Genomic DNA, 18,798 nt, shown 5'->3' on the forward strand with positions numbered 1-18,798 from the left:
ATTCTTGTGTGAGGGGGACGGACACTCCCCCAATATGCATACAAGCGCCTTATATGGTATCATGTATTCATGACCAATTAGATGCAGGCAGTAAAATGTTGTCATGTATTAGGTATATTTAAGTGAACCTAGCAGAACAGATTTTTGAGGACGTTATGTCAGGGAAGTTGCATTTACACTCTCTGACTTGTAATGTTCCTCCATTGTACAAATGAATGCCTTGAAACAGGACTGTCTGTTGAATTTTTAATAAAACAAAATTTTATCTGGAATATTTGTACAATTATCATCATTTCAGTGCACCTATGGGCAGGGTAGAACCAAAATTCTGCTCATCACGGAAGGAATATGTCACGAAGAAATGGGACATATACCGTATTTTCACGCATATAACGCGCGCGTTATACGCGTTTTTACCTACCGCGCATACCCCTCGCGCGTTATATGCGTGAGCGCGGTATACGAAAGTTTTCAAACATAGTTCCCACCCCGCCCGACGCCCGATTCACCCCCCCAGCAGGACCACTCGCACCCCCACCCCGAACGACCACTCGCACGCGCTCCCACCCGCACCCGCATCCACGATCGGAGCAAGAGGGAGCCCAAGCCCTCTTGCCCGGCCGACTCCCCGACGTCCGATACATCCCCCCCCCCGGCAGGACCACTCGCACCCCCACCCCGAAGGACCGCCGACTTCCCGACAATATCGGGCCAGAAGGGAGCCCAAACCCTCCTGGCCACGGCGACCCCCTAACCCCACCCCGCACTACATTACGGGCAGGAGGGATCCCAGGCCCTCCTGCCCTCGACGCAAACCCCCCTCCCCCCCAACGACCGTCCCCCCCCCCAAGAACCTCCGACCGCCCCCCCAGCCGACCCGCGACCCCCCTGGCCGACCCCCACGACCCCCCCACCCCCCTTCCCCGTACCTTTGGAAGTTGGCCAGACAGACGGGAGCCAAACCCGCCTGTCCGGCAGGCAGCCAACGAAGGAATGAGGCCGGATTGGCCCATCCGTCCTAAAGCTCCGCCTACTGGTGGGGCCTAAGGCGCGTGGGCCAATCAGAATAGGCCCTGGAGCCTTAGGTCCCACCTGGGGGCGCGGCCTGAGGCACATGGGCCCAACCCGACCATGTGCCTCAGGCCGCGCCCCCAGGTGGGACCTAAGGCTCCAGGGCCTATTCTGATTGGCCCACGCGCCTTAGGCCCCACCAGTAGGCGGAGCTTTAGGACGGATGGGCCAATCCGGCCTCATTCCTTCGTTGGCTGCCTGCCGGACAGGCGGGTTTGGCTCCCGTCTGTCCGGCCAACTACCAAAGGTACGGGGAAGGGGGTCGTGGGGGTCGCCAGGGGGGTCGCGGGTCGGCTGGGGGAGCGGTCGGAGGTTCTTGGGGGGGGCGGTCGTTGGGGGGGAGGGGGGTTTGCGTCGAGGGCAGGAGGGCCTGGGATCCCTCCTGCCCGTAATGTAGTGCGGGGTGGGGTTAGGGGGTCGCCGTGGCCAGGAGGGTTTGGGCTCCCTTCTGGCCCAACTACCAAAGGTACGGGGAAGGGGGGTGGGGGGGTCGTGGGGGTCGCCAGGGGGGGTCGCGGGTCGGCTGGGGGGGCGGTCGGAGGTTCTTGGAGGGGGGGCGGTCGTTGGGGGGAGGGGGGTTTGCGTCGAGGGCAGGAGGGCCTGGGATCCCTCCTGCCCGTAATGTAGTGCGGGGTGGGGTTAGGGGGTCGCCGTGGCCAGGAGGATTTGGGCTCCCTCCTGGCCCGATATTGTTGGGGAGTCGGCGGTCCTTCGGGGGGAGGGATGTATCGGACGTCGGGGGGGGGGCATCAGGCTTTCAGGATTGGGACAGACCTTCAAGGGGGGACAGTGCACGGAAGTCAGGGGGGGTGAACGGAGAGTCGGGACAGCGCACGGAGAGGCGGGGCAGTGCACGGAAGTCAGGGGGGGTGAACGGAGAGTCGGGACAGCGCACGGAAATTCAGGGCAGTGCACGGAAGTCAGGGGGGGGTGAACGGAGAGTCGGGACAGCGCACGGAAAGTCGGGGCAGTGCACGGAAGTCAGGGGGGGGTGAACGGAGAGTCGGGACAGCGCACGGAGAGGCGGGGCAGTGCACGGAAGTCAGGGGGGTGAACGGAGAGTCGGGCAGCATGCGCGGTATAATCGTGAGCGCGTTATACCAAAGTTTTTGTGCTTATCATCGTGATTTCTGCGCGCTATACACGTGTGCGCGTTTTATACGGGTGCGTGTTATTTGCGTGAAAATACGGTACTAATAACACCCATCCCAAAAGATTAAAAAAAAACTCATTAGCCCTAAAAACCAACTACAGACACATAGCAAGCATCCCCTTATTCACCAAACTTCTTGAAGGATTGGTCAACTTGGAGCTAGTGAACTATCTAGACAAATTTAGCATACTCAATGAACACCAATCAGGATTCAGAAAAGGTTTTAGCACTGAGACAGTCCTAGCCTCAATCCTTAATCACCTATAAGGCCTATTCAGCAAAGGAAAAAGTGATCTGATTGTACAACTAGACTTCAGCAGTGTTTTTGATCTTGTTTATCACGAAATAATGCTACACTGCCTAGATGCAATAGGACTTATGGGAAGAGTAAGAAACTGGGTACAGGGTTTCTTAACAAAGAGATCATACCGTGTGGTTAGTGGTGGGACATACTCAAACTCCTGGAGAAACCCCTCAGGAGTACCACAGGGTTCACCACTATCACCTACACTATTCAACATTTACATCTCATCCCTAGGACACTTACTACAAAAGCTAAACTTAAACTACTACATATACGCAGATGACATTTCCATTTTAATCCCAGTGAACAGCATAACAAACGAGACCTCAGAATACATTTCTCATATTATGACCGAAATAGAACACTGGACAATCAACTTCAAACTGAAACTAAACACAGAAAAAACAAAAGTCTTCCTTGCAAGCCCAACGGACAAAATTACAAAAACAACATTACATATAAAAGATCACGACTACCCGATTACAAAAACAATAAAAATATTGGGAGTCACATTAGACACACACTCGACAATGGTTGAACACACGAATTTAGTGGTAAAAAAGTGTTTACTGACATTATGGAAATTAAAGACCATCAAAAAATACTTTGACCCATTATCATTTAGACTACTAGTGCAATCACTAGTACTTTCTACACTGGATTATAGCAATATCATTTATATGGGTATACAAAAAAAAAAACCAGTCCGTTTGATATTTGGATTGAAAAAAAGTGACCATGTCAGCCCCTATTACAGACTACTGCACTGGCTGCCAGTCGAGGCATGAATAATATTCAAGTTCTTTTGCATATGCTTCAAGCTAGTTTGGGGACTAGCTCCTACATACTTGTTATCACACTTCGTATTATACAGTCCCATGAGGCAAACCAGAAATTGCAATCTATTTGCATATCCAAACATTACCGGCTGTAAATACAAAACCTTTCTGGATAGAACTTTCATGTACCAAGCAAACAAACAACAACACTGGCTGGACAACTACATTAACAGAGCTAAACTGACCTACCTCACCTTTAGAAAAGTCATAAAAACTGCCTTATTCAACATGTATCACCTAAACATTAACTACACCAAACACTAACTTCCATTCCTTTTTTCCTAATATGTCCCCCCTTAAATTCTTAACAAATTGTATTATGTAATTCGCCACTTTTTCTAAAAGGGCCCTTCTGAAATTCTAAACAAACTGTATATTGTAATTTGCTGCATTTTAAAATTCTGTATACTGTAATTTCACTGACTATCTGCATATTATAACTCGCTGATTGTCCAGCTCTCTTCAGTTGTGAACCACCTAGAAGTTGCACGATTATGGCAATATAGAAGAATAAAGTTATTATTATTATTATTTCTAGTTGTTTCAGCACTAACTTCTGATAACTTCGATATTTCTGATAACTGGGCAGTAGAGAGGATGGAAAAGGGATATCTGTTTATGTCTATGCTTAAAGAGAGGACTATGAAAAACTGTAAACCATAAGCAAAACAAGATAATAAAGCTTAAGAGATTTTTTTAACTGTTTATACAGTATATATATATATATATATATATATATATATATATATATAAAACAGTTAAAAAAAATCTCTTAAGCTTTATTATCTTGTTTTGCTTATGGTTCATAGTTTTTCATAGTCCTCTCTTTAAGCTTAGACATTGGCAGTATTCAGCATCATTGATAAATTAGATCTCCCACTTTCTTAGGGCTCTGTCATTCACTTAAAGATGTAATGTGATGGGGTTTCTAGACACTTGAAGTAGCATGCACTGAAATTAGATTGTGCTGGGGAAGAATACATTTGTTTTGATGATCAGATCATTTGGGTCCTGACCTTGAAAGTTGTTCCCATGTTCTCTCCGCCTCCATTAAAAAAAAGTCTTAAGATTTAAAAATGGCTGTTCTCTAACAGCTTCTGAATATCTCCCTGTTTTAACACTGGACAATGACTGTCTAAAAATTCAAGGGTTTACAATAAATGTGCATTGGATCTAAGATTCATTGGGAGGTAACTTATTTAGATATTACATTCCCTTTAAGAAGTTTCTGGTGAATAAGGAAGTTCTTCAGTTTGTTTTAAACATTTACTAAAATTTGATTACTGTTTGATTTTTTTTTTCATACTTTTGTTCTACACAGTGCAATTATTTCTTTCATGCTGTTTTCATTTTATAATAGCATCGATTTCAGCCACAAAACCCATTATATGGAGCTCAGCAATTTGTGGCCAAGGATCCCCAGGAAGATGAGGATATGAAGCTATGCTCCCACACCATGATGCTGCCAAGCCGTGGGCAACTAGAAGGAAGAATGATTGTGACAGCTTTTGAGCATGGCTTGGATAATGTAACAGAAGAAGCAGTGACTGCTGTCATCTATGCCGTGGAAGTGAGTTACTATAGTCCAAAAAAGAAGGATAAGAGTGGAGTTCCAATGAACTGTTATAGCTCATCTTCTAGTACTAACTGACCTATGTGTTTCAGGTTCAAAGTAGTTGGATGGTGATTGATGAATTTTATTTATTTTTTCTCAGATACAGCTAGATTTGAGATTGTTTCTGCCCTAGTTGTTTTTGCTCCCATTTCTCATATTGCATAGATGCAGAGTGAAAGGTTATATGATAACCTTTGTTGCTGAACCTTTTAACATTTACAAAAACCTGGAGGAAAGAAATGGAAGTATATTGTCTAGTAAGTGACCAGGGATATGTATCCAAGGTGCTTTTTTGTAGGAGAAAAGGTATTGGTATATGTGGTAGAGACCTAAGTTCCTTCTCCCTGTAACCACAAGATCTGCCCTCCCTGGTCTGTCTTACAAGCACTGGTGGTCTAGTGGCCTCTTAAGGGCAGGAGCAACCTCTATGTGCTCTTTCTCATGCTATTTCACAATCAAAATGGTTGCTGCAACTTCCTGTGGGAAACCAGGAGTGGCTCCTTCCTATGCTGGTTCCAATTTCAAAATGACTGCTGTGGGATGTTGTGGCAGCTATTTTGATTGTGAAACCAGCATAGGTAGGAGCAAGTAGTGATAGTTTCTTCCCCAAAGAGGCCACTAGGACTTTTAAAGTAGGCCTGGAGATGAGGAGCACCTACCTGCCCACCGGTTGGTCGTTCGGCTGTTTAAAAAAAAGCAACAAAAAACCAACTCCAATAAACTGCAACTGAGATAAAAGTACCAGTATGGCATACTGGCTTTTACTGCTTTTAACAAAGCCCTGTTTCTATGGCACTTTTCATCCAAACATCTGTAAGGGGAAGGTTGACTGCTGCTTTTCTTTATGCTCTGCCTGAACGTTTCTAATGAACAAGGGAAGAAGGACCAATGTTAACCAGTTATAGTTGAGTGAAATGAAGCAAAGACGGAGAGATTAATAACAGTTGACTCTCAACTTATGCTTCACTGCTTTCCCTGTTACAGATACATCTAAAGGATATTCTGACATCAGTTATATCTCGTAGACGAGCATATCGCCTGCGGGATGGCCACTTCAAATATGCTTTTGGAAGCAATATCAACCCTCAACCTTACCTGAAGAACAGTGTTATTGCTTACAATAATTTAATTGAATGGTGAGTTAATGGTTGGCATGACATGACAGGCCTATGTCAAAGATTAGATATTTTTCTTTTCAGCCATAAATAATGAATTGTCCCATGAAAGTCTTGCTTCATTTGTGGAAAGTTTGTTTGATAATTATTTGAATTTGGATTCTTGGACATCTTTTGATTCCAGATTCAGCGGCTAGAGACAATGGAACACTAAGATAAGGACAAAAGATAAGTGTCCTTATATAGAGTGTACTGTATTATATAATTTTGTAGCAAGGAGGGGGAAAGAACCAGTTATAAAGCACCTATGCTTACTTTAAATTTTTTCAGAGCATAAAAATTTTATTCTTATCTGTATCTGCTTCAGAATAGCTTAACAACCCATGCTTTTCTTCTGATAACGGTTTTTTTTTTTTTTGTGTTTCTAGAATGATCCAAATTGTCACCTTTTGAAGAAAGCAGTATTCTCCGAGGACAAGTAAGCATAATATTCTCAAATGTCGGTGATGTCATTCACGGAACCCATTATGGATACTGCCAAGTGCACTGTTAAGTTTAAATCTTTAGGCAATGCCCACTCTATGTGTGTGCAAGTGCCTTCCTGCTCGATATGGCATGCGGGACCAGTAGTTCTAAGTTTTCCACAGAGCTGAGAAGCTGTGTCTTTGGTACTTCCTCAGCACATCAATCTTTGAAATCTTTTTTTGGGCCTTTTCAATATTATTTTATTCTTTTCTTCATAATTTTTCATTCTTATTGATGTTCAGTACATTCCTCGAGTTTGGTTAAATTCGGTCAATTTTTTTATATTTTGTCCTTTGGGCCACTTTGAGGCTCCTTTTTCACCCAGGGACCGTCAGCATTTTTTTGGCATCCTTTAACTGGAGCTCCCCAGGTCATCAAGCCTTTTGATTTCATGTCGTCTGCTTTTCCCTCCATATCAAAGAGGGTGCTGAATGGGAGGAAATGACATCACTGAAGAAGATGGCTGCCTAGTCCTGAGGCTCTGTCTTCATCTGCTTGATTTCCTACAATTTTCTGCAAGTACAGCCAAGCCGAGCTTACGTTTTTGGCGCTGCTGGAGCAGGTATTGACCGGGACTCGTGGCTTCTTAAAAAAAAAAAAAAAGAACTGATTCTGACAGGTCTGGGTAGCGTGTGGGAGATTGGCTGTCGACTTGCCCACCACATGGTGTAAGATCACCTGTCAGGCTTCCTTCTGATAGGATGGAGTGCAAAGCAGGCACAGCATGTGATGCTGTTGGTATGCAGTCTGACTCACTTACTAGGACTGATAAGCGTGAGTGGATCAGGTGAAAGACGCGATCCAGGAGCTGAAACAAGATCTAACTGATATGAGCACCCTTATTGATGCAGTGGAAACCCGAGTCAACACTTGTGAGGACAATGTGGCGGGAGCTCAGTACAGTGTTGAGGATGTGCAGGCTGAACTTTCTGATTTGGTCAACAAATTGGAAGATCTTGAAAATAGGGCCTGGAGGAATAATTTTCACATCCGTGGGGTGCCTGATACCAGCACTTATAGAAATGCCTGGGTGGTGGTCACCGGCCGGGGGTGTTGGCTTTTGGAGGATGAGACCTTGGACTTAGGGATTGAACAGGCCCATAGGTCTTTAGGGCCTCGTGCTGCTGATCGTCCCCATGATATCATTGTGTGCCTCCAGATCTTCTCTGAAGGAGTGCCTTTTATGCCATGCTCATGGAAGGGTTGTTGTTTGGAACTGTACAAGGATTTGGCATCTAGCACCCTTCCCTTTCAGGTAATTGACCAAGGCTCTCTCAAAGGCCAACATATGCTACCGCTGGACTTTTCCCTTTGACTTGCTGGTTACTATAAACGGCGTCCCTAGGAGGGTCTCTTCTTTACCTCTTTCAGAAAGCGGGCATCAAATGCTTTGAAGAATCAGGGCCATTAGGTGGTATAACAGTGTCTCACTGGGTTCTGATGGCAACATGCTGGGAGATCTGCCGGATTGGGTGCTGTGGGCGACCAACGGAATGGTTGATAATCTGAAGATTTTCCTGGACTAGTTGACTGATTTTGGACTGTTCCCCTTCTTTGCAGCTTTGGGACTATAATATGGCATACCTTTGCTTCTGTTGTGCTGTGGGTCTTGTTTGGTGGGGCTGATTGGTGTATGTGTGGACATGTGATTGTTGATTTCAAGGGCAGGGGTAATATGACTTAGGTAGTTCTGCTAATGCTGGAGACGCTGTTTGGGACCCTCTTCTGATGTTCTAAGCCTGGCTGGCCTTCTTAGAACTGCTTTCTTTGTTCTTTTTTCTATAGGAGTCTACTACACTATACTGTTGTTCTTGATTTGGGGTGGGCTTTTGTTCAGTGGGAATGAGTGGTGTTATTGCTTACAGTAATTTAATTGAATGGTGAGTTAATGGTTGGCATGACATGACAGGCCTATGTCAAAGATTAGATATTTTTCTTTTCATACATAAATAGTGAAACAGTGTGTATGTGTGTACCCAGTGCTATCTGTTGTTGGGGTTTACTGATTTTTGAAAGCCTTGTGACTTTGGGGGTATGCTGGTTGTGTGTATGATTGATTGCTGATAGTGAGAATGGATGTTGAGGGATCTGTATAGGGTGGATGTGGCTATTGGAGGTGTGTCCTTTCTGATTGTTGTGGGAGATTGTGTGGATCCCACTGGGATGTTTTTTTTTTTTTGGGGGGGGGGATTGGTGGGCTGATTTCCATAAGATTGAGGGCAGGAAGCGGTTTGAAGGGATGGCTGCGACGAGATTAAAGTTTGCTCTTACAATGTAAGGCCCTTGTTCAGGAATTGGTGAGGAACCATTCAGAGGTTTGTTTTCTTCAAGAAACTCATTTTACCAGGTCGGTAGCCGGGAGTTTGGTGTGCCTCTAGGGTGGGGATTTCTAAGAAGTATGGGGTGGGCAATCTGTTTGCAAGACATCTTGCTGTTGAGATCCATAGGTTAGTGAGGGACCCCTAAGGCAGATTTCTAATCATGTTAGTAACTCTTCATAATAAAAAACTGACCCTGGTCAATGTTTGTCCCTAATGACAGCCAAGGGGAATTTTTTAAGGCTTTGCTACCCAGAGTGTTGCAGGTTCAGGAGGGTTCTTTGATCTTAGCGAAGGAGTTGAGACTCTTGAAAATGGTTGATATCTGGAGGCGGCTGCACTATAGGGTTAGGGATTACACTCTTTATTCCCCAGTCGATTGTACATATTCTAGGATTGATTATTTTTTGATGGACAGGGGTTTTTTGTCCCATGTGTCTGCAGCAGGAATAGAACAGATTTCTTGGTTGAATCATGCCCCTATCTGGCTTTCTCTGGTTGGTTCTGCGGGGACTCCGGGACTGAAGTATTGGAGATTAAACAGTCTCCTGGAAGATAGGAAGTTGATAGAGAAATTGTATACTATCGTTGTGGATTATGTTGACCTTAATATGGGGGGGGGGGAGGCACCCCGGAAGCGGTTTAGGAAGTTGTGCTTGGACACCTCATTTCTTGGGTGTCTTTTAAAAATAAACAGCGGAGAGCCTGACTTTGTGCATTGTCTAGCACTCTTTCTAAATTGGAAGGAACTCGCATGCATATTAGACTCAACAGCTCCAGTTTCATTTACAATTGTTGAAACAAAGATTTTTTTGAGTTTGGAGATAAAGCCAATTGGTTGGTCGCTGATAGGTTGAAAGTCCAGAAAGTTCAATATATTTTCACCCTCAAAGCTAATGATGGGGTTCTTTAGTTCGCTCAGAGGATAAACTCCTGGAGTATTTTTTGCACTACTATCAGACCTTGTATGCGGACCCTGGGGGACCCTCCACTGCTGAGATAGATGCTTACTTGGGGTCACTTGGCTTGGATGTTGTGAATGCTTCTGATACTTGGACTTGGCTTTTGGACTGCCTGATTACTTTGATAGATGCTCAACAGGCTGTTAGAGGTATGAAATCTGGCAGATCCCTGGGGTTAGATGGTTTTACAGTGAAATTCTACAAACTGTTTCAGGAGGCGCTGTTTCCACCTTTACTTCACCTGTTCATTGGAAGAGGGGGCCCAGTTGCCCTATTTTATGCACTTGGTGGGCTTCCGCTAGCCAGGTAAAGATCCTCTTTTTTTGTGCTTCTTATCGCCCAATCTCGCTCTTGGGGTTTGATACTAAAATTTTTGCCAAGATTTTGTTCAATCGATTGATGAGTTGGGTTCCCAGGCTAGTTCATCCAGATCAGTTGGGGTTTATCATGGGTAACCAGGTGGGAGATAATATTTGGAGGGTACTGGATCTGAGGGAGCAGATGTTGAGGCAAGGGAAGCCCATGTTGATGCTCTCTGTGGATGTGGAGAAGGCCTTTGACTGGGGTCTCTTGGGCTTTTCTGTTCCATACCCTGGTGCCTTTTGGGTTGGGGCCCCGGATGCTGAGCTGGATCAAGGTGTTGTACACTGGACCTATGGGTTGTGTTAAAGTTAATGGTGGTTACTCTGCTTCTTTTTCATTTTTTTGAGGTATGCGACACGGTTGTCCTCCCTCCCCCATTTTGTTTGCACTAGCTATTGAACTGTTGGCCCAGATGATTAGAGAAAATATGGGTATCCAGGGAGTGGTAGTGCAGGGACAGTCTTATAAGGTGAGTCTCTTTGCTGATGATCTGTTTTTCACTTTGACTGATCTGGAAACTTCTCTGCTGCGGGTTGTTGAGGATTTGGTACAGTATGGGAGATTCTTGAAGTTTCAGATAAATATGTCAAAATCTGAGTTTCTGAATGTTAATTTGCCTTCTGATAGAGTGGAGTCTTTTTACAAACTGGTTTCCCATTTCGATTGATATGTACGTCTTTTGCACTATCTGGGAATTTACTCGGGCTCCCCGGGGACATTCTTATTTGATCTTAATTATCTCCTGGTCATTAGGAGGATGCATCGTGATCTGGCTGTCTGGTGAAGTCTTTGTTTTTCTTGGTTGGGGAGAATATCAATTAATAAAATGATATTTTTGCCCAATTTTATTTCAAGTTCTGCTTATTGTGTGGGTAGATCGGTGTTTGATGGGGGGGAGGGCAAGTCACCTAGAATTAGCCGAAAAGTTCTCTATCTCAATATGTAGGAGGGTGGATTGAGTGTCCCGCATCTGCAAAAGTATTACTAAGCTGTCCAATTGTGAGCATTGTTAGAGTGGCAAGCTCAAAATCCTAAGCTGTGGGTTGATATTGAACAGGCAGACATGAGTCCTGACGCCTTACTTCATCTTCCTTGGGTTGCCCTGGCAGTCCTAAATGAGGGAAGTTAGCCTCGGTATGTACGACCCTTCGGGTCTGATGAGAAACTCAGGCGCTTTTATTGGAAGGCAAAGTTTATTCCTGGTTTACCCCATTGCTTCTCAATGGAGAATTTAGTCTGGGCAGGGAGGGAATGGATTTGTTGTTTGGGTTCAAAAGGGTCTGGTTTTTGTGGGACAATTTGTGGACACTGCCTATAGAGAGGTTCGAGAGTTTGGGAAGTTGCGGGACCATTATGGGCTGGTTTCTAGAGATATATACCCTTATCTTCAGGTCAAGTTCTGGGATGTGGGGGGATTTGTTTCAGGAGAAAACTGGGTGTGAGCATCTCTTGGGTCCTGTTTTGCAGAAGGGGGCTAGTTGTGGGATCTAGCAATGTTTATCTGCCAGGTAGGTTCCACCTCTCTTTTATATGGCTGTTGGAAGCTGATTTAGGTGAATCCTTATCCCTGACTGATTGGACCATGACTTGGCGTCATATGAAGTCTGTGGGCCTGGACAACAGCTATGGTGGAAAATGGTTTTAAAGTGTTGAGGTGGTACTATACCCCTGTTCTATTTGTGAAGTGGGGATGGGGGAATGGTATGTGTTAGTGGGGTTGTGAGGGGACAGGGACTTATTTCCATATGTGGTGGGCTTGTCCTGTGTAAGGGGGTACTGGTGCAAGGTCTTTGATCTTTTATCCTCGATTTTGGGGAGGTGGGTTGAGCTCCAGTCTGAGTTGGCATTTCTTCATCATTTTCCTCTCACTTTTGTGTAGGAAGATGTCACTTTCTGTAAGTTGTGACTTACAGCAGCTAGGCTGGTGCTGGCTACTTCCTGGAAGTTGCCCCAATCCCCTGACTATGCTAAAGTGCTAACTAAGATGGATGACTGGTTTATTTTGTACCAACTTACTGTTTGTAAATATCATAGAATAGGGCAGTTTTCCTGGGTCTGGCATTGTTTTGAGCATTGGAAATAACTTCATGCTATCTGAAGTGTTTTTGGGATGGGGGGAAGGTTCTTTTTTCTTTTTTAATCTCTGTTTGCCTTTTTGCGGGGAGTACTGTAAGAACCACTGTAATCCTATGATGTCCCTTGCTATGTATTGTATGTTTATATACCTTTTGTATACTTTTATTTTTCGTAATAAAAATTGTCAAAATGGGTTGGAGACTGGCTTGGTGGTACGCTTCAGAGGATGGTGGTGAACGGCACCCCCTCCGTAACGACGGCAGTGATCAGCGGAGTGCCGCAGGGCTCGGTCTTGGGCCCGATCCTTTTCAATATCTTTATAAGGGACTTGGCTGAGGGGCTTCGGGGTAAAATAACGTTATTCGCCGATGACGCCAAACTATGTAATATAATAGGTAAGAGCACAATGGACAATATGATACATGACCTACTCCTATTGGAGCAATGGTCTAGGACCTGGCAACTGAATTTCAATGCCAAAAATGCAAAGTCATGCACCTTGGCAGTCAAAATCCATGCAAGACTTACACCCTAAATGGCGAGATCCTAGCAAGGACTGTTGCGGAATGGGATTTAGGGGTAATCATCAGTGAAGACATGAAGACTGCCAATCAAGTGGAGCAGGCTTCATCTAAGGCTAGGCAGATCATAGGATGTATACGTAGGAGTTTCGTCAGCCGTAAGCCTGAAGTCATTATGCCATTGTATAGATCCATGGTGAGGCCCCATCTGGAGTACTGCGTGCAATTCTAGAGGCCTCATTACCGCAAGGATGTACTGAGACTTGAGTCAGTCCAGCGAATGGCCACCCGGATGGTCTCGGGACTCAAGGATCTCCCGTACGAGGAACGGCTGGATAAATTACGCCTATACTCACTCGAGGAACGCAGAGAGAGGGGAGACATGATCGAGACATTCAAATACTTCACGGGCCGTATCGAGGTAGAAGAGGATATCTTCTTTTTCAAAGGTCCGACGGCGACAAGAGGACATCCACGGAGAATCAGGGGCGGTAAATTGCACGGCGACACCAGGAAATACTTTTTCACCGAAAGAGTGGTTGATCGCTGGAATAAACTTCCACTTCAGGTGATCGAAGCAAGCAGCGTGCCTGATTTTAAGAAGAAATGGTATCGTCACGTGGGATCTCTACACAGAGTTAAATAGGGGAGGGTCATTAGGGTGGGCAGACTAGATGGACCGCGGCCCTTATCTGCCGTCTTTTTCTATGTTTCTATGTAACAGCTTCAAGAACTGTACTCAGACCATTTCAGGCTCTGACCCCCTTAATTGGTGTATTCAGTATCTAGATCCTGAACATCGGGATATTCATTGTGAACTGCATATGCAAAAGAGGTTGCTGAAGGCCTGCCAAATCTAGTGTGATAAACTTTTCGGTTCAACATCGAACATGGCAGGAGATTTGGCATCCAACACCCAACCCTTATTATCGACATCGCATAGAGATACCATACCCTACAATTTCTTATACCCTGCAATTTTCAACAAAGATTCATTGCGGTTTACAATAAGATTCTTGGATATACATTGCATTGACAGTAAGAATCTTGAACTATGAATGAATATAGAACTTGAGAATTATTGAGGGACGAGATATGTTTTTAGCGTTTTCCTGATTTGATAGAAGAAGGTTGTTGCAAGTATATTGGTATGCTGTTCCAAATTTTGGGACCTTAAAATTTGAAGGTGGACTCAAATAACTTTTTTGGTGCACTTGTTGAGGTGAAGAAAAGGTTAGCTTAAAGTGTTGTGGTGTTCTTGAACTAGACAAGGATGTCAGATACTAACCCAATAGAGTTCTCTCCATATATAGCCTTGTAGACTATACAAGTGATCTTGAACTGCATTCTTTTTTTATTGGCAGCCAGTGTAACTCTGCCAGTGTTCAACTATCCTACAACTGGTCCTGCTCAAGGCAAGTCTTGTTATTCTTAATTGCCTTAATCATAAGAACATCATTGGGCTCTCTGCAGAGATGACATCATCTTCACCCATTGGAGGACACTTCATATAAGGAAGCTAAGAAACATAAATATTCCTCCACTTCTAGGTTTGGCATGGCATCTTCCCAGATGGCCACCTCCTCGTCTAATAGTAAGTGCTGATTACTGTGAATCACTCTCCTTTGCTGCAGATCGTGTCTCCTCCCAGGCATGTCTTGATGTTGAGGTTCCCACGGCCAAACATCCAGCACCACAGGTTGCTTGCACACCGATGTCTCTTTGAAGCACATTCCAGGAGATCCAGGCTATGCTCAAACAAGAACTTTCAGGGCTACAGCAGATATACAGGCTTTAAAGGCATCCATGTCTGCCTTAGCCCAGCCCAAGGATACATCAAAGCGTTGATCGAGGATGAGGTCATTGACATCAGGAATGGCATGGATCCATTCCACACACACATCATCGGTGGCAGAGGAGTTCTGGGTCAGAACATTGATCCCAGCCTCATTGCTTTTCAACACACGACACTCCTCTTGACCCACGCTCCTTGATTCACCTAAGAGACAGTATTTTGAGGAGTCTGACAAATATCTCCAACCACACCTGTCAGCAGAGAAATTTGATCCTTCTCCTCTGCCTCAAAGGCACTTCACCAGAGAGCATATTTTTCATTGGCTTTGTCAGGCAGATGGGTTAGGCTTTACTCATTAATATGGAGACAGGAAGAATCTCGCTCTGAACCTTTTTGAACTCCTTGCCTATGAACCACCTCTAAATAACTACATAAAATAACACAACTTCAACATCATGTACTGTTTGTTCTGGCTCAGAGTCTCTGATCTTGAAACCTCAGTGCAGGAGTGCCTTTCTGATGTTCCTTGCAAGGGAGGTGATCTATTTGGAGATGAGATTGAGGAAGTGGCTGGATTCTTGTAGAAACAGACCAGTGGGTACTTTGAGTCATTTGTTGGGACTCTGCTCTACGTTGGATCCACAAACCTCCAAACCACTCACCTAAAGAATCTCTTTACAAAACCCTCTAGAAGATTCTCCTTAAATTTTTCCAAGTTTCCAAGTTTATTTAAAATTTGATATACCGTTTTATCAATAGTTTCAAGGTGGTTATACAATAAAATCAGGGGGAGGACAAATAATAACAAAGACATCATCAATTAAGATAGTGGACAAATAAGACAAAAGGACATACTGAAACGAATGGAAAAAGGGAGAACTACAATATAAATAAAGGAAAGAAAGAGGTTTAGGCAAATACAAAAGGTAAGGATAACACATAGCAATCCAACTTAAATCAAGAACTCTTGGCCCTTCTTCAGCAGAATGCAGTAGAGCCTGTTTCTTTACAGAAGAGAGGTTGGGGGTTCTACTCAAAATATTTTCTGATACCAAGAAAAGACCTCAGGCCATCGACCCATGCTAGACATTTATGGCCTCAACAAATAGTTGATGATGAAGGAAAAATTTTAAATGGTCTCTTGGGAATCTTTTCCCTACAAGAAAAGGGCAACTGGCTTTGCTTTCTACATTTAAAAGATGCCTACACTCACATTTCCATCCTACCTGTTCAGAGGAAGTATCTCCACTTTTGCAATGGATCTCGACAGTTTGATCTGGCCTTCACACCTTGTATCTCCATTAGATACCTAGTGGTAATGGTAACTAAATTAGGATGGAGTGGACCTGGTGGAGACCAACTTGACCTAGATGTTACAATAGAAGCATCATTTTCATATTGATGTTTAGAGAAATAGATCCTAAGTTGTAATTTATTTAAAAATCTTTATATAGCAACTCTCGCATCAAAAGGGTCATAGTGTGCAGTGGGGACAAACCCATAACCTAAATTTAAGACTGATAATTATACCTGTGTGTATACTTTCAGATAGATTTATCACTGCTGATAATTCCTTTGCTGTGAGCAAGTTTGTGGCCTGCATATATCCTGAGTATGATCCTGAAATTCCACTCTGTGGGTCCCTTGCTGTCTGAATTAGAAAATCAAAGTAAAAAGCTCATATGAGCAAAGTTACACGCTAACACATTGGCACAGTATGTCACATGAATGATTCCCAGAGGCTTCAGAATACAGAAGGGCCCTACCCTATTTGCTTATGATACAGTCAAAAGAAAAATGGAGTGCTATTTTCAATAAGTGTAGTATGGATTTGATTTTACATATTATAGAACAAATTACTAAAATGGAACAGGAATTAAAGGAAAATATTGAGTCTTTGACATCTACAATGAGACAATCTTGTGATCATGGTGAATATGAAAAGTGACAGGATGATCTTCAGAACATATTGGATATATATAAGGAATCGGTGAAACAAGTGAAGATAAAGAAATTCAAAAGAGATGAAAGATTATATGCAGAATCAAGTTTATATGCGGATGTTTAAAAAGAGCTCAGTAGGTAATAATAAAAACCCCCTCTGTGGATGATCAGTTATTTCCAAAAACACTGCCTCAAGCAATGAAGAAGGGTCACTGCAGACAGAGAGAACACAGCAGGATTTTTTTACTACACAGACAATGGGGCTGATTTACACAGCAAGGGACCCGCAGAATGGAATTTCAGGATCATACTTAGGGTACATGCTGGCCACAAACTTGCTCGCAGCAGAGGAATTAACAGCAATGATAAATCTATCTGAAAGTACACTCACACAGAGACAATTATCAGTCTTAAATTTAGATCTTGGGTTTGTCCCCACTGCGTGCTATGACTTTTGATGTGAGAGTTGCTATATATAAATTTTTGCGCAAATTACAGCTTAGGATCTGTTTCTCTGAACATTAGTATGAAAATGATGCTTCTATTGTAACATTTAGCTCATAGTAGTAATGGTGGCAACCCTTCATACATGGGGGTTTTATGTACTGTAATTGCCGGCATATAGGACGCACTTTTTTCCCTTCAAAACAAGGGGTCCGTATTATATGCCGATAATCTGCACCCTTTCCATCCTACCTCCTCTGCCGCTGGAATCCCTGGTGGTGCAGCGGGCAGGAGCTAGCTTTCCGGTCCTGCTCTGCTTCTAATCCGGTTGGTGGTGGCTGCCATGAGATCAAGTTTCTTCAGCCACTGAGCAGCACCGAGCAGGAGCGCGCTTTGGCGCTCCTGCATGGCGCTGAGTGGCTTCCTGACTGGCTTCCGTGAATTCTCACGAGAAGGGTACCAACGAACAACACACCCAACAAACGGAAAGGTGGACTATAGGGAGAGAGACTGAGGAGCTGCAGAATGAATACACTTGTAGGTCAGTAAGAGGAGTTTGAACTGTATGCGGAAACAAACAGGGAGCCAATGAAGTGACTTGAGGGGAGGGGTAATGTGAACATAACGACACTGGTGGAATACGAGGCGTGCAACAGAATTGTGAACAGATTGAAGGGGATAGAGATGGCTTAGCGGAAGACCTATAAGAAGCAAGTTGCAGTAATCCAGACGAGAGTTGACAAGAATGTGGATTGAGGGTCTTGGAAGTGCACAGAAAGGAAAGGCTGGATTTTAGCAATGTTGTAGAGAACGAAATGACAAGTTTTGGTGGTCTTTTGGATATGCTAAGAGAAGAAAAGAGGCTCTGAGGTTGTGAGCCAACAAGACAGGGAGGATGAGAGCATTATCCACCGAATATCAGCACTTCTGCCTTACATCTAATCTTCTCTCGATGGGGAGCACTAGAAATCGTTCTTTGCTTCCCGTCACCAAAATAAACTTCCACAATTCTGTTCCAGACTCTTTGCTCCCAACTGCATTACTTCGTATGCATTTCTAATTCATTAGGGGGAACAATTTCCTATACTCATTTCCTCCAATCCCTCTTATAGGGAAACCTCTACTCAAATTTTGCCAGGATTGGGACACCATGATTCTAATAGCACCTTTCTGGCTATGCAGAGTTTGGTTTCCACTCCTCCTGGAGTTTTAATCAAGAAACTGTGGAAATTCAAACCATTTCCAATGCTGCTCACTCAAAGAGAAGGATCTCTCCTTCATCCAAACTCTCAGTCTAGCAGTATGGTTGCTTTCTCCAAACAGTTAAATTCTTTCTGCTTTTCAACTGCAGTATCTACTGCCATAGAAGCATCTAGGAAACCTTCCACTAAGTTCTGTTACTGCTTTAAGTGGACCCAATTCTCTGCCTGGTGTGCATTGCATTCTCTGAAACCCATTACCTGCCCACTTCTATTGATACTATATATCTTCTATATCTATCAAATTTTGGCTGAAGACTAACTCAGTTAAGTTTAATCTCAGCACTATCAGTGCGTTCTACTCACTTCTAGACAAGAAGCCTTTTATTTGTTCATACCTTGATAGTTCTATTCATGAAAAGCCTATTTCAAACAAAACAACCTATCTTTATGGAATCTTAATGTAGTTCTTTCTGTTCTCACGAAGACTCCCTTTGAACTGCTTGCCTCTTGATTTTTGAAGTCTCTCACTTGCTCATTTTCCTTATCGCCCT

The 18,798-nt window shown here is 43.9% G+C and overlaps 1 protein-coding gene across 1 annotated transcript in view; it reads left to right on the top strand.

Annotated features, from left to right (window-relative positions):
- Positions 1-18,798, top strand: part of TADA1 (transcriptional adaptor 1) — a 91,711-nt gene that overhangs the window by 51,421 nt on the left and 21,492 nt on the right. The window contains exons 5-6 of the mRNA XM_033915948.1: positions 4,728-4,937; positions 5,967-6,118. Coding sequence (XP_033771839.1) covers positions 4,728-4,937; positions 5,967-6,118 — 362 coding nt within the window. The remainder of the gene's footprint in view (positions 1-4,727; positions 4,938-5,966; positions 6,119-18,798) is intronic.

This window comes from Geotrypetes seraphini, chromosome 12 (assembly GCF_902459505.1).
Source record: "Geotrypetes seraphini chromosome 12, aGeoSer1.1, whole genome shotgun sequence".
NCBI classification, from domain to species: Eukaryota; Metazoa; Chordata; class Amphibia; order Gymnophiona; family Dermophiidae; genus Geotrypetes; species Geotrypetes seraphini.